The 15,223-nt window shown below is 39.3% G+C and overlaps 1 protein-coding gene across 1 annotated transcript in view; it reads right to left on the bottom strand.

Annotated features, from left to right (window-relative positions):
- PREX2 (phosphatidylinositol-3,4,5-trisphosphate dependent Rac exchange factor 2) overlaps positions 1-15,223 on the bottom strand; it is a 294,556-nt gene that overhangs the window by 144,971 nt on the left and 134,362 nt on the right. The window contains exons 18-19 of the mRNA XM_068983504.1: positions 14,201-14,349; positions 8,557-8,642 (exon numbers count right to left, since the gene is read on the bottom strand). Coding sequence (XP_068839605.1) covers positions 8,557-8,642; positions 14,201-14,349 — 235 coding nt within the window. The remainder of the gene's footprint in view (positions 1-8,556; positions 8,643-14,200; positions 14,350-15,223) is intronic.

Here is a 15,223-nt window from a genome sequence, read left to right as displayed (position 1 = left end):
TTATTTAAGTTCCATATAGCAAATTTTTAAAATTAGAGTATAACTGCTTTATAATTTTTATATATATATATATCCCCTCCCCTCCCTTTTGAACCTCCCTCCCATCCCATCCCTTTTCCCACCCCTCTAGGTCATCACAGAGCACTGAGCTGACTCCCTATGCTATACAGCAGCTTCCTACTACGTACCTATGCACACGGTGTATATGTCAATGCTAATCTCCCAATATGTCCTACCCTCCACTTCCCACCCACCCCGTGTCCACAAGTCCATCTCAGTTTCCAAATATAATAAAGATCTAGCTAGTATGTTCATGGGCTTCCCTGGTGGCTCAGATGGTAAAGAATCTGCCTGCAATGTGGGAGGGCTAGGTGCAATCCCTGGGTTGGGAAGAATCCCTGGAGAAGGGAACAGCTGCCCACTCCAGTATTCTTGCCTGGAGAATTCCATGGACAGAAGAGTTCTTGATGAATTTGGCTCTGATGGCAATGCCTTTTCAAACATTCTCTATTTATTTGGCCATTCAAACTGTGTTGAAGAGAATATCTTCCCACCCCACCTAAGAATTCGTTTGAAGGGATATTATAAAGAGATGTTTATCATGCTAATCAGTTACTTCCCCTTTTAAATGTCTCAGTCAGTCAGTCAGCCCAGTCACTAAGTCGTGTCCGACTCTTTGCCACCCCATGAATCACAGCACGCGAGGCCTCCCGTCCATCACCAACACTCAGAGTTCACTCAAACTCATATCCATCGAGTCGGTGATGCCATCCAGCCATCTCATCCTCTGTCGTCCCCTTCTCCTCCTGCTCCCAATCCTTCCCAGCATCAGAGTGTTTTCCAGTGAGTCAACTCTTCTCATGAGGTGGCCAAAGTATCGGAGTTTCAGCTTCAACATCAGTCCTTTCAATGAACACCCAGGACTGATCTCCTTTAGGATGGACTGCTTGGATCTCCTTGCAGTCCTAGGGACTCTCAAGAGTCTTCTCCAACAATACAGTTCAAAAGCATCAATTCTTCTACACTTAGCTTTCTTCATAGTCCAACTCTCACATCCATATAAGACTACTGGAAAAACCATAGCCATGACTAGACGGACCTTTGCTGGCAAAGTAATATCTCTGCTTTTCAACATGCTATCTAGGTTGGTCATAACTTTTCTTCCAAGGAGTAAGCATCTTTTAATTTCATGGATGCAATCACCATCTGCAGTGATTTTGGAGCCTAAAAAAATAACATCTGACACTGTTTCCACTGTGTCCCCATCTATTTCCCATGAAGTGATGGGACCAGATGCCATGATCTTCGTTTTCTGAATGTTGAGCTTTAAGACAACTTTTTCACTCTCCTCTTTCACTTACATCAAAAGGCTTTTCAGTTCCTCTTCACTTTCTGCCATAAAGGTGGTGTCATCTGCATATCATATCATTGAGATTTCTCCCAGCAATCTTGATTGCAGTTTGTGCTTTTTCCAGCCCAGCGTTTCTCATGATGTACTATGCATAGAAGTTAAATAAGCAGGGTGACAATATATAGCCTTGACGTACTCTTTTTCCTATTTGGAACCAGTCTGTTGTTCCATGTCCAGTTCTAACTGTTGCTTTCTGACCTGCATACAGGTTTCTCAAGAGGCAGGTCAGGTGGTCTGGTGTTCCCATCTCTTTCAGAATTTTCCACAGTTTATTGTGATCCACACAGTCAAAGGCTTTGGCATAGTCAATAAAACAGAAATAGATGTTTTTCTGGAACTCTCTTGCTTTTCCATGATCCAGCAGATGTTGGCATTTTGATCTCTGGTTCTGCTTTTTCTAAAACCAGCTTGAACATCTGGAATTTCACGGTTTATGTATTGCTGAAGCCTGTCTTAGAGAATTTTGAGCATTACTTTACTACCATGTGAGATGAGTGCCCTTGTGCAGTAGTTTGAGCATTCTTTGACATTGCGTTTTTTGGGGATTGGAATGAAAACTGACCTTTTCCAGTCCTGTGGCCACTGCTGGGTTTTCCAAATTTGCTGGCATATTGAGTGCATCACTTTCACAGCATCATCTTTTAGAATTTAAAACAGCTCAACTGGAATTCCATCACCTCCACTAGCTTTGTTCGTAGTGATGCTTTCTAAGGCCCACTTGACTTCATAGTCCAGGATGTCTGGCTCTAGGTGAGTGATCACACCATCATGATTATCTGGGTCATGAAGCTCTGTTTTATACAGTTCTTCTGTGTATTCTTGCCACCTTTTCTTAATATCTCCTGCTTCTGTTTGGTCCATACCATTTCTGTCCTTTATGGAGCCCATCTTTTCATGAAATGCAAAGATGTCAAATGTCTAATCAATCAAATGTTCTATACATGCAAATATAATGGCAAAATGAGAAAACCAGAAGCACAGGCCTTTTTATCTTCATTTAATCTACAAAATCTCTGCATATTAAAATAGTCTTCACTTTCATTTTTTTAAATGACAATTAAAAGAAATTTTTAAAAAAAATCAAATCAATAGCAACTAGGAGTGAACTGGATTTGCTAAGAAAATGAGTTTAGGATATGTACAGAGTCAGGAACCAGAGAATTTGTGGAGAATAAAGTTAATCAGAAAACATCAACTGTCCACCATTTATTTGCATAGATACAGTGGCATATTCTAACCAGTGAGTTAAGATTTTCAGGACCTGCCAATCAATACTATTTGACATTCCAAACAAATCAACATTTACAAAGCATCACTGCTAAATACAATATATGTAATTAATATCAATGATTATAAAATTATCATAAGCATGTTGGAAGAAGCTTCCTTTGCAAGCAAATAATGAAGGAATTATTAAGCATGTTATAAAACATGTTAAAGAACATAATTGATATTCAAAAAGACAGTATACATTTTCTTCTCACTAAAATTCACTTCCAGAAATATTAAGTGGTTTTTTTGGATCAAGCTGAGCATTGAGGGAGGGAGGGGGGCAGGGAGGGACACTATCAGCAGAAAGAACAGCCTGGAATCTTTGAAAAAAAAAGGAGGCGGCGTTGTACAAATGAAGTTATCTACAAAACAGAAATAGAGCAACAGACATAGAAAACAAGCTTATGGTTACCAGGAGATAAGAAAAGGGGAGGGATAAATTGGGAGAATGGGACTGACATATACTCATTATTACATACAGAACAGATAACTAAAAGGACCTACTAAAGCACAGCACAGGGAACTCGACTCAATACTCTGTAATGGATTATATGGGAAAAGAATCAAAAAAAGAGTAAATATATGTATATGCATGTCTGACTCACTTTGCTATACACCTGAAGCTAACACAACATTTTAAATAAACTATACTCCAATATTTAAAAAAAGCAACAACAACAAGAAGAAAAGAAAGAACAGCCCAAAAAAGAGGTACTGACTCAAGAAATAACCTGGACATTTGGGACCATAGGAGCAATTGGTGTCCGTCTTGAATGAAAGTGAGTGAAAAATATAGGTGAACAAAGCAGAGGCAGGTTTTGAAACTTATGAAGTGAACATTATTATATACACAAGAGGAAAAACATATAAGAATTTTAAGCAGAGAGGTGACATGATCCCTCCCCACCCATTGAAACAGGATGGATCATTGGAGTTCAAGTCAAAAATCAAAATCACAGTAAGCATCTACCGCAAACTCCCAGGTTGGAATTAAGGTAGCATTAGTTATGAAGAGGAGAACGAGATCAAGTATTTGACATTTGATGATGGAGTTGATGGAGAGGTGAGAGTACCCAGGATCATTCCTGTGCCTCTAGACTCAGTGGCTGAGTAGATGGAGTCACTTAAATGAAGAGAGACCGCCCCGGAGGTAAAGCAACTTCAGAGAAGAGATGAAAAGTTCAACTGGGGAAAACACTGGATTTTAAGGTGCCAAAGGGGCATTGATGTATAATGAACAATTAGATCTTGGCTATAGAATTCAAGGAATCTGAGCAAAGAGATTCAGAAATCCCCAGCAAAGAGGATCAATACAATTGTTTATGTAGAAAGCACAGAAGGCAGAGAAGAGAAGAGACTGCCAACAGTTACGGGGTCAACAGTTGAAGAGTTGGCAGAGAAGGGATAGGAGAAAAATCCAAAAAGCACCATCTCAGAAGTGAAAATATGACTAAACATATTTTGTTTCACCCCAACAAGACTAGTCAGTTTAAACAAATGGGACAGAAAATTCAATTAATTCACTCTCAGACATAAATCACAGCAGGATCCTCTATGATCCACCTCCCAGAATTCTGGAAATAAAAGCAAAAATAAACAAATGGGATCTAATTAAAATTAAAAGCTTCTGCACAACAAAGGAAAATATACGCAAGGTGAAAAGACAGCCTTCTGAATGGGAGAAAATAATAGCAAATGAAGCAACTGACAAACAACTAATCTCAAAAATATACAAGCAACTTATGCAGCTCAATTCCAGAAAAATAAACGACCCAATCAAAAAATGGGCCAAAGAACTAAATAGACATTTCTCCAAAGAAGACATACAGATGGCTAACAAACACATGAAAAGATGCTCTACATCACTCATTATCAGAGAAATGCAAATCAAAACCACAATGAGGTACCACTTCACACCAGTCAGAATGGCTGCGATCCAAAAATCTGCAAGCAATAAATGCTGGAGAGGGTGTGGAGAAAAGGGAACCCTCCTACACTGTTGGTGGGAATGCAAACTAGTACAGCCACTATGGAGAACAGTGTGGAGATTCCTTAAAAAATTGCAAATAGAACTACCTTATGACCCAGCAATCCCACTGCTGGGTATACACACCGAGGAAACCAGAATTGAAAGAGACACATGTACCCCAATGTTCATCGCAGCACTGTTTATAATAGCCAGGACATGGAAACAACCTAGATGTCCATCAGCAGATGAATGGATAAGAAAGCTGTGGTACATGTACACAATGGAGTATTACTCAGCCGTTAAAAAGAATTCATTTGAATCAGTTCTGATGAGATGGATGAAACTGGAGCCGATTATACAGAGTGAAGTAAGCCAGAAAGAAAAACACCAATACAGTATACTAACACATATATATGGAATTTAGAAAGATGGCAATGACGACCCTGTATGCAAGACAGGAAAAAAGACACAGCTGTGTATAACGGACTTTTGGACTCAGAGAGAGAGGGAGAGGGCGGGATGATTTGGGAGAATGGCATTCTATCATGTATACTATCATGTAAGAATTGAACCGCCAGTCTATGTCTGACGCAGGATACAGCATGCTTGGGGCTGGTGCATGGGGATCACCCACAGAGATGTTATGGGGAGGGAGGTGGGAGGGGGTTTCATGTTTGGGAACACATGTAAGAATTAAAGATTTTAAAAATAAAAAAAAAAATAAAAAATAAAATTAAAAAAAATAAAAATAAAAAAAAATAAAAAAAAAAAAAAAAAGACAGGAACTTTCAATATCCATTGCACTTCTCAGTTTAGTCCATGATTACTCTTATAAGACATGGGCTACTCTTGAAGACATGGGTTGGAGGTGGGAGGAGCTATAGCACTGGGCTGAAATTCAAGTAGGAAGTGACAAAGATCCAGCCAAAATACAGACCAGCATTTCAGGAAGTTTGGTCATGACAAAAATTAAAGCCCTGAGAGCAATATTCTGGAGCTGAGGGTCTCAATCTTTGACATGCATACCAACCACCTGGCGGCAGGGGGGTCGGGGGTGGGGGGTGGGTCTTGTTGAAATGCAGATTCTGATTCAGTAAGTATTGGATGGGGCCTGAGATTCTGCATTTCTAGCCATCTCCCAAGTGATGCCAATGCTGTCGGTTTTGGGACCAAATTTTGAACGTCAAGGATCTAGAGGGGAAAATAAGGAAGAAGGAAAGTTTTGAGTTTGCTGTTAAATTCAAGATAGCTTTGTTTCTTTGTTTATTTCAATGAGGAAAAAGCTGACCACTTTTATGTGTGCTGTACATGCTAAGTTGCTTCAGTTGTGTCTGACTCTTTGCGATCCCATGGACTATAGCTCTCCAGGCTCCTCTGTCCATGGGATTCTCCAGGTAAGAATACTAGAGTGGGGTGCCATTTTCTTCTCCAGAGGATCTTCCCCACCTACGGATCAAACTGGCATCTCTTAAGTCTCCTGCATTGGCAGGTGGGTTTTTTTTTTTACCAAGCACGCCACCTGGGAAACCCAAGTCTATTTTTATAGCCTCTGCTATAGTAATTCAGTGAAAAGAAAGGCTGAAAATTCTGTAAGGGGACTATCTGACAATGCAATACCGCAGAGGCAGTATCTGAAGGGATAGGCTCCAGAATCTTTATAGAGATTTTAACGTTGAACTCTAGAGAAGAAAATGGAAAATCTGTTCCTCTAGAGTAGGAGAAAAACAGATGATGGTCAAATAGCCAACAAGATATAGGGCTTGGAAGGCTTCATACTTGGGAGACAGGAGGCAATGATGAGGAGAAAACTGATCAGACATGTAAACAGACAGCTGAGTAGTAACAGGGGCTCAGTAAAAGACTAGACAGTGACTTGGGATGACACTAATTTCGTATCCATGACAATTCTTTCTCAGCTGCTCAAAAGAAAGAGCAAAGGCTGTAATCACGTTTATCTGAGGCCAAAACGAGGTGGTCTGGATGCACCTGAGGGATAAGACCAAGAGGACCCTAGATGCAGCTGAGCTACAGGGATGAGAGGACCCTAATGATGCAAACAAGTGGCGGTAGTGACCCACCATGGGGATAAAGCTGGCTCAGGGAGGAAGTGGTACTCTGCAGGATGTAATTCACCAGCAGAAAAGAAGTATCCAAAGCTTGGACAACCCTATCGAATTTTGCTTACCGTTTTTTTTTTTTTTTATTGAACTACAGTTAACTTACAAACCAACTGAATTTTAAAACAACCTGAGAATATCAAAGTGATGAGAAATTTAAAAAAAAAAAAAAAGACTTTAGCGCCAGAAACTGGCATACTGGAATTGTAGATTCCACAGGCAGAAGTTCAGTCATTGATATGCTCTGGTGTGCAACCATGGGAAAGGGCTGAAGAAGGAAAAATGGGAAAGAAGTTTATGTTTTCATGGCAAGATTACAGAGCAAAAGGAAACCACAGGCTATTATCTTATTTCATATTCACTCAAAAGGAAAAGCACATGAGCATTTCTTTGTTTTCTTCTTCAGAAGCAAAAGGCACAGTAACCAGAATTGGACTTAACCCTATGACTAAGTTTCCAAAATACAACCTTGCTCCTTAAAAGACAAGGAAAGAAAAAACTTGATTCACTCCAGTTTTCAGTTCTTTCATAGTGCTAATAAGGTGACTGGCTCCTTTTTGGTCTAGTGAAAATGAAGGAAATACTTGTCACAACAGACATCCCTTTTGCTATGCAATGACTCCCATTTCTGTTTTATAATTTTAATGAGTAACTGGAAATATTTGAAATATCTATGAATCTATGTGTTTTAAAAGTCTGAGTGAAAAGAAGTTTTTGAAGTAAGGTTAATTTTTATCACACATACACTAATGAAAGCGATTTTATAGCCTCTAATAGAGGTCTAGCTAGTATGTTCTTGATAAATTTGACTCTGATAGCAATGTGATCTCAAAATTTCCCAGTGTAATGTTGGAATGATCATATTGAGATGCTTTACAATTCACATATCTTAGTAATGAAAAGCATGTATATCTCTTGTTAAGATAAACATATCGCTTACTGCGATCCTTCTTGCTACAGCAGCAATTTACTTACTGTGGTTAGTAATGTGGAATCTAACAGTTATTTCTTTAAATTACATTAATGTTAGCATAAAATTTAAAAGTGTGTATGTTAACAAGAGATATCAAAGGCTGATTTGCCTGTCAAACAGAAAGAGAATAAAATATAAACATTAAGTTTTAGGTCCCCTAAATTATTTAATTTAAAATGCATTTGATGGTTTATAAAACACATGGTTTATGAGAACACTTGAAGTAATCATATAGTAGCAGACACTATATAAACCACACAGATAATTCTTAAACCCAAACTTACATCTTAGAATTGTTGACATAAATACAGTAATATGCTGTCAGGGAAAAACAGACCACCTTAAAATCATTACATCCTTTGATTACACTGAAACATGGAGAAAAGTGAGATTGAGAGGAATCATTCTCTTATGAATTGTTAACAATGACAAATTTGTCTTACAATTTGGAGAAGTTTTTTTTTTTTTTTTTTAAATAAGAGTATACTGGTGGAGGTGGTTTAGTCACTAAATCATGCCTGACTCCTGAGACTCCATCTAATGTAGCCTGCCAGGCTTCTCTGTCCATGGGATTTCTCAGGCAAGAATACTGGAGTGGGTTGCCATTTCCTTCTCCAGGGGATCTTCCTGACCCAGAGATTGAACCAGAGTCTCCTGCACTGCAGGCAGATTCTTGACCAACTGAGTCACTACCTTTGAGCTAATACAGCAAACACTGAGAATATCCATAGCAACATGATTACACACATTTTTGTTCAGTAAGGACATTCAAACTTGCTGGTCAGTTGGATACCACACAGGACGGCTTTCTCACCTCTTCCTACCGCGTGCACCACCGACGGGCCATATCCTCGGATCTGGAAGCCAAGTCCTTCCGCTGAATCTGGGATTTTCACTGTCCTAAAGTCAATCGAAAATAAGGTAAGATGACTTTAAAATGCCACAACTGGTTAAAACAATAGCTGTCCACACAGCTATTGTGGACTGAATAAAATTCAATCCTTCAATAAATACACATCTGGGGTCTAATGTGTGAAGAGACTGGGCTGGACAAGCATGGGGGGTGCACCTCCAAGGGACCCAGAGCAGGCACCCAAGATCTCCCACTGAACACAGTCATTGCGCAGAATATCCTGACCAAGGAACAGGCTCTGGTCACACCAACCTCCCTTTGAATCTTGATTTAGTCCCTTAATATTTGGCTAACTTGGATGAACTGTTTAACTGAGCCAGTTTCTGCAAAAAGATGATGATGTTAAAACTACTTTGCAGGGTGTCAGTGAAGGTGAAAAGAGAAACCTTTCGTAAATTGCCCTGTCTCATGCTATGAACTGCGCAAGTACTTAGTACAATGGAAGCATCTCTCCCTAGTTTACTCTGACAAAGCCTTTGGTGCACTTTGCGAAATCTCACTTTTAAAATTAACATAAAAGAAACACAGGGTTCATCCATTTCTACCTGTTGGGAACTTCAGCAAAGAGCAACAACAAAGAGCTGGTTTTAAATAACAGACCTGTCAAACACAGGATCAAAATCATGTATTTAAGAATATGATTAGCTTTAGTGTTCATTCAGTGGAATTTTAAAAGGATAACACATCAAAAAGTAAATCTGAATAAGAAAAACCGTATTTTTTAATGAATCCACATGGTAATGAAGAGGAAGGGATGGAGATCTTGAGTCAGCCATCATGGCAAACCAGGGAGGGAGTAATAAACTGGCAATAATAAACAAGCTACTCCAAGGAAGGAAGGCAGAAATCAGAGAGCAACAATGAAAAGCAGCAAACTCGAGATAAGACACAACATCATAACAGCAAAAATGAGTCTAAATAAATTTCCAGAGAGAGCAAAGACAAATGAATACCATGTAATAAATGTTGATGGATGGCACTTGATGCCGAAGAAACAAAAGTGTTTTCCAAAAGATGATGAATGAATCATGAAATAAAAGCTGGCAGCATTTCAAGGGAACCTGAGAAACAGTCTGAAGGTAGGTAGAGCAGCACTTACTTGCTGTTTATGAAAGAGCTGGGGGAGCTGTTTGAGCAATGCTGCGTCTAGAAAAGTTCAGAGAGCTACACACGGCACCTAGACTTGAAGGCAGAGGCTGGCCCTGTAATTTCAAATATAATCCTGGCAGGCTTTCTGGCAATCCGTGATAGAAATCCAAACTATCTGTTTTAGGGAAGCCTGAAAGTGTTATTATAGAATTTAAAGAATCCTTTGTCCATCGAGCAACCTTTGACCAATTGAGCCTGAACTCTCCAGGCAACAATATTGGAGCAGGTAGCCATTTCCTTCCCCAGGGGATTTCCTGACTCAGGAATCAAATCCAGGTCTCCTGAGTTGTAGGCAGATTCTTTATCATCTGAGCCACCAGGGTAGCCCTAGGTTACACACTATGAAGTGATCTGTATATTGGTGGCACTGACTTCTGGAATGAATTTATCCTTTATCCTTAATTAAACACTTTGCTATATAAGGCTATATCTGCCTCCTTTACAACACCTTGCTACTAGGGTCTGTCAAAGGTACACTGGAAGATGGAAGATTGACTAAGGAAAAGAAAAGGGAATAAACACATCTTCTGAGCATGAAATAAAAAATAGAGCTCATGCCTCTCTGTGAATGAGAGAATGAGAGTTCTTGAATGAGGGTTCACTTTTGCTGAAATGGGCTTCTTGGGTGGCACTAGCGGTAAAGAACCCACCTGCCACTGCAGCAGACATAAGCAATGCAGGTTTGATCCCTGGGTCAGGAAGGTCCTCTGGAGAAGGAAATGGCAACCCACTCCAGTATTCTTGCCTGGAGAATTTCATGGACAGAGGAGGCTGTCGGGCTACAGTTCACAGGGTCACAAAGAGTTAGACATGACTGAAGTGACTTAGGACTCACACTAAAATAACTTGGAGCTTTCTGGCCATGGTGAATTATTGGTGCTTTTGAACTGTAAAAAATTCATAATGGACTCTCAAAACTCTTTCTGAGTAACGTCTATCCTTATATTGCTATTCGAGGTTGACTTTGCTCTAATCTTCAAGATTATTACATTTTAAACAAAATTTGTACAGAACACTGTGAGATGCATTTTGTTCATAACACTGTAACTCTCTTCATAAAATGACCTTTGGAAAATATGTTTCCCTGCTGGGACCACTATGAAGAATTAAATTTATACAAGAGAAATGCTCATTTCCGTAGAAAATGAGTGCACTAAATTATCTGCTACAAAGCCTTTTGAAAAATTCCTTGATAGAATCAATGTGTAAAATACAGATGGGTTCAAAAGAAAAATTCTGTTGTATTTGCCTCTCATTTTTTGCCTTTCTACTACATAAATTATAAGTGGCCATTGTAAGAAAATATGAGAATGATTGATAGGAATCATATGTTAGAATAAGGGCATAAAGGAAAGGTTACAATATTTCAGACAAATTAAAAATAAAAAGGAAAAACTTGAGTATTCCATATAGTATCACTGACTCAATGGACATGAGTTTGAGCAAAGTTCAGGATATAGTAAAGGACAGGGAAGCCTGGTGTGCTGAAGTCCATGAGGTCACAAAGAGCTGGACATGATTTAGCAACTGAACAACAACAATTCTCAAAACGGTCTTGAAATATAATGTGAAACTTACTTTTCACGTAATAAAGAAGAAATGGGGAAAAAAATGAAATAAAAGAACAGATAAGCATCACAGATAACATCACTGGAGGACATACTATGTGCTGAACACACAACTAGGTTCTTTACACACCTAGATTTATTTAAGTTCTTAGCACCTCTGTAACACTCTTACCATAGCCCCATTTTTTTATGGATAAGGATACTGAAACAACACAATTAACAAGCAAGTGGTGAAAGAGAGCCTTGAATCTGGACCAGAAATACGGGGTTTCAGATACAGTGCAGCAAACATGAAAGGAAGAGTCAGAAGACCCGGGTTCAACCCTGCTCATCTAGCAACTAATTCTAAGACTAAGGATTTGCCTCTTTCTATTCAGTATTGAAGCAGATGACTTCCCAGTCCTCTGAATTGAAATGTCTATGATCAGTGAAAAGTATTTACATGGTTAAATCAGAGGGCAAGGAACCACGGTGAGGGTCTTTAGTTTACTAATAATTACACTGGAATCCTACTCCCTCATCCTTTTCCAGCCTGTCATTTTCCTTTTAAATGCCCATGCAGAGTATATCACATGAAATGCTGGACTGGATGAAGCACAAGCTGGAATCAAGATTGCCGGGAGAAATATCAACAACCTTAGATATACAGATGACACCACCGTTATGGCAGAAAGTGAAGAACTAAAGAGCCTCTTGATGAAAGTGAAAGAGAGTGAAAAAGTTGGCTTAAAATTCAACATTCAGAAAACTAAGGTCATGGCATCCAGTCCCATCACTTCATGGCAATTAGATGGGGAAACAGTGCAAACAGTGACAGACTTTATTTTTTTGAGCTCCAAAATCACTGCAGATGATGACTGCAGCCATGAAATTAAAAGGTGCTTGCTCTTTGGAAGAAAAGCTATGACCAACCTAGACAGCATATTAAAAAGCAGAGACATTACTTGGCCAACAAAGGTCCATCTAATCAAAGCTATGGTTTTTCCAGTAGTATGTACAGATGTGAGAGTTGGACCTTTAAGCTGAGCACCAAAGAATTGAAGCTTTTGAACTGTGGTGTTGGAGAAGACTCTTGAGACTGCAAGGAAATTTCCTTGGACTGCCAGGAAATCAATCCAGTCCACCCTAAAGGAAATCAGTCCTGAATACTCATTGGAAGGACTGCTGCTGAAGCTGAAGCTCCAATACTTTGGCCACCTGATGTGAAGAAATGACTCTTCGGAAAAGACCCTAATGCTGGGAAAGACTGAAGGCAGGAGAAGGGAATGACAGAAGATGAGATGGTTGGATGGTATCAAGGACTACTTAAGTTTAAGTAAGTTCTGGGGATGGTGATGGACAGGGGAGCCTGGCGTGCTACAGTCCAAGGGATTGCAAAGAGTCAGACACAACTGAGGGACTGAACTGAAATTCAGAGGTAGGCAACTAGATAAGCTTCATCTTAGAAAAAAAGGGAAGTAATAGATCATAATTGGGCTTCCCTGGTGGCTCAGTGGTAAAGAATCTGCATGCCAAGGGAGGAGACTTGAGTTTGACCCCTGGGTCAGGGAGACCCCTGAAGAAGGAAATGGCAAACTACTCCAATATTCTTTTCTGGGAAATCCCATGGACAGAGGAGCTAGGTGGGCTAAAAGAGCCAGTCATGGTCACAAAGACAACAAGAGATCTTAATTAGGCTTAGAGTAAAGACATTATCATGTTTATCTGCTCAAAGTCTTCCTAAATTACTAACTTTGATGAGTTGTGCTCACTCCTTCAGACCCCCTGGTAAGCCATGGGTAGAAGCTAGAGCCTCTACCTGGATGACACTGAAGAATCTAGCCCATTACACTGCACTTCAGCTCCTAAGATAAATGATGGATTCAGCTATTGCTGAAAATACATATCAAGGTAGGGAAGACACTATACCATATATACTTAGAATATTTTCATAAGTAGTTAAAATAAACCATTTTGCTTCTGAAGTGGTAAACTTCATTTATCTTAAAATTAATGAAGTTGCTTATTACTATAGAAAAATAATATAATTCATTTTTAAAGAGTAATATGGATATAATCACAGTATGTTAAGACATTATGCTAAGTACTTTATATGCATTCTCTTGATTAATTAATTGGTTCAGCAAGTCACGGAAATCTGATTCAGGGACACTAGATCATAGATGATTTGCAGACCAAAAGCCAATTTTTCCCAAGTATACCCATAATATCATATTAATTTTTTTTCAAAAAGCCCCCAAATCATTAATCATGCTCCCATTTTATAAAGATGCAATTATGTATATCCCCTTGTAGACCTGACACAAAGATTGGAAAAGACCCGGCACCAGGAGTTTGTGAAGGACAGGGGAGCCTGGTGGGCTACAGTCCATAGGGTAGCCAAGAATGGGACATGAACAACTGACTACATGAGCACCTGAACAACAAACAATTGTGTGTATCAACACAGGGTGTCTCATCAGTTTGTGGTCCCTGAAATCCTTGGATTTAGGGAGCATGAGGGAATAAAGTTTCCATTACCAAGTGTCCTACTAGTTTTCCTTACTCATAATCAAGCTCAACCCAACCCAAACAAGACAAATGGGGGTAAGAAAAGGAAAATATTATTTCTGCTGAAAATAACGTGCTTTAAGTAGCAACATAAAGTAGCTTAACCATCATAAGCAACATAACTTTTCCATCATATAAAGACCAGTATCAGTGATGTTGGTGAAGTTCAAATGTGCAAGCAATGAGATGCTTAATCTCAGACACCGATTTTGCTAACTTTCCTATTTTACTCACTAATGTGTAATGTTTTTAAACACTGTATAAACTATACAACTTACTCCCTTGGCTTTGTGCTCACGAGAACTCTTAGAGGTTTTCTGCTATTTAAGCATGATTTCAGGAAGCAATCCACTTCATTGAAAGGTCTCATAAAAACTAGGTCACCATTAATCGCAAAAATCTTTTTCCCAACTTCCATGCCAGCCATCTAGGAGAGAAATAGCAAAATAATAATAATAATATTTTAATAAGAAACCTACTTTTTCACGGAATTAGAATCTGAGAAGGTCTAGAACTTAGTGACTTCTGACATTTTAACACATCCACAATGTTTTTATACAATGTCACAATACAGAACTGTGGAAGAGATAACATAGTCACTCTCTTTGATTTAGTTTTTCATTGGATCACACCCGTCTCTACTGCAATTCTCCCTCCTTCCAGGACTTAACACTGTACTTCACTTGTGACCGTTTTTTTTTCTGTTATCTTTGATAGTTCTTCTTACTTCATCCTTTTAACTACAGTCAAACCTCAGGTTAATTGTTTTTCCTGTGTTTTCCATCTATATCTAAATAACTCAGAGAGTTACAACCTCTATACAGACATGGATGACAACCAAATATGCATCTCTAGCCTGACACAGCATAGGTGTCTGCAGAGCATGAGAGAGAAATGCCTGGAATCCAAGAAGAACTCCAACCGGCATGGATCACAAGATGCTGGAAGGATAAGGAGGAAGACATTATCTCTGCATGCCAACCAGGTCAATCTTCTTAACTAACCCTACTGCCTAAAAGGGAAAAAATGGGGTGGCTCATAGGTAAAGAATCCACCTGCCAATGCAAGGGACTCAGGAGACTCGGGTTGCATACCTGGGTCAGGAAGATACTCTGGAGGAAGAAATGGCAATCCACTCCAGTATTCCTGCCTGGGAAATCCCATGGACAGAGGAGCCTGGCAGGCTACAGTCCATGGGGTCACAAATAGTCAGAAATGACTAAGCACGCGCACACACATGCACACTGCCTGTAAACTATAGCATATGCTAGTTACTAGCTGAAGGATGAAAACCTGGCAGA

This window comes from Capricornis sumatraensis, chromosome 11 (assembly GCF_032405125.1).
Source record: "Capricornis sumatraensis isolate serow.1 chromosome 11, serow.2, whole genome shotgun sequence".
NCBI classification, from domain to species: Eukaryota; Metazoa; Chordata; class Mammalia; order Artiodactyla; family Bovidae; genus Capricornis; species Capricornis sumatraensis.
This window is presented reverse-complemented; position numbering and strand designations above follow the sequence as displayed.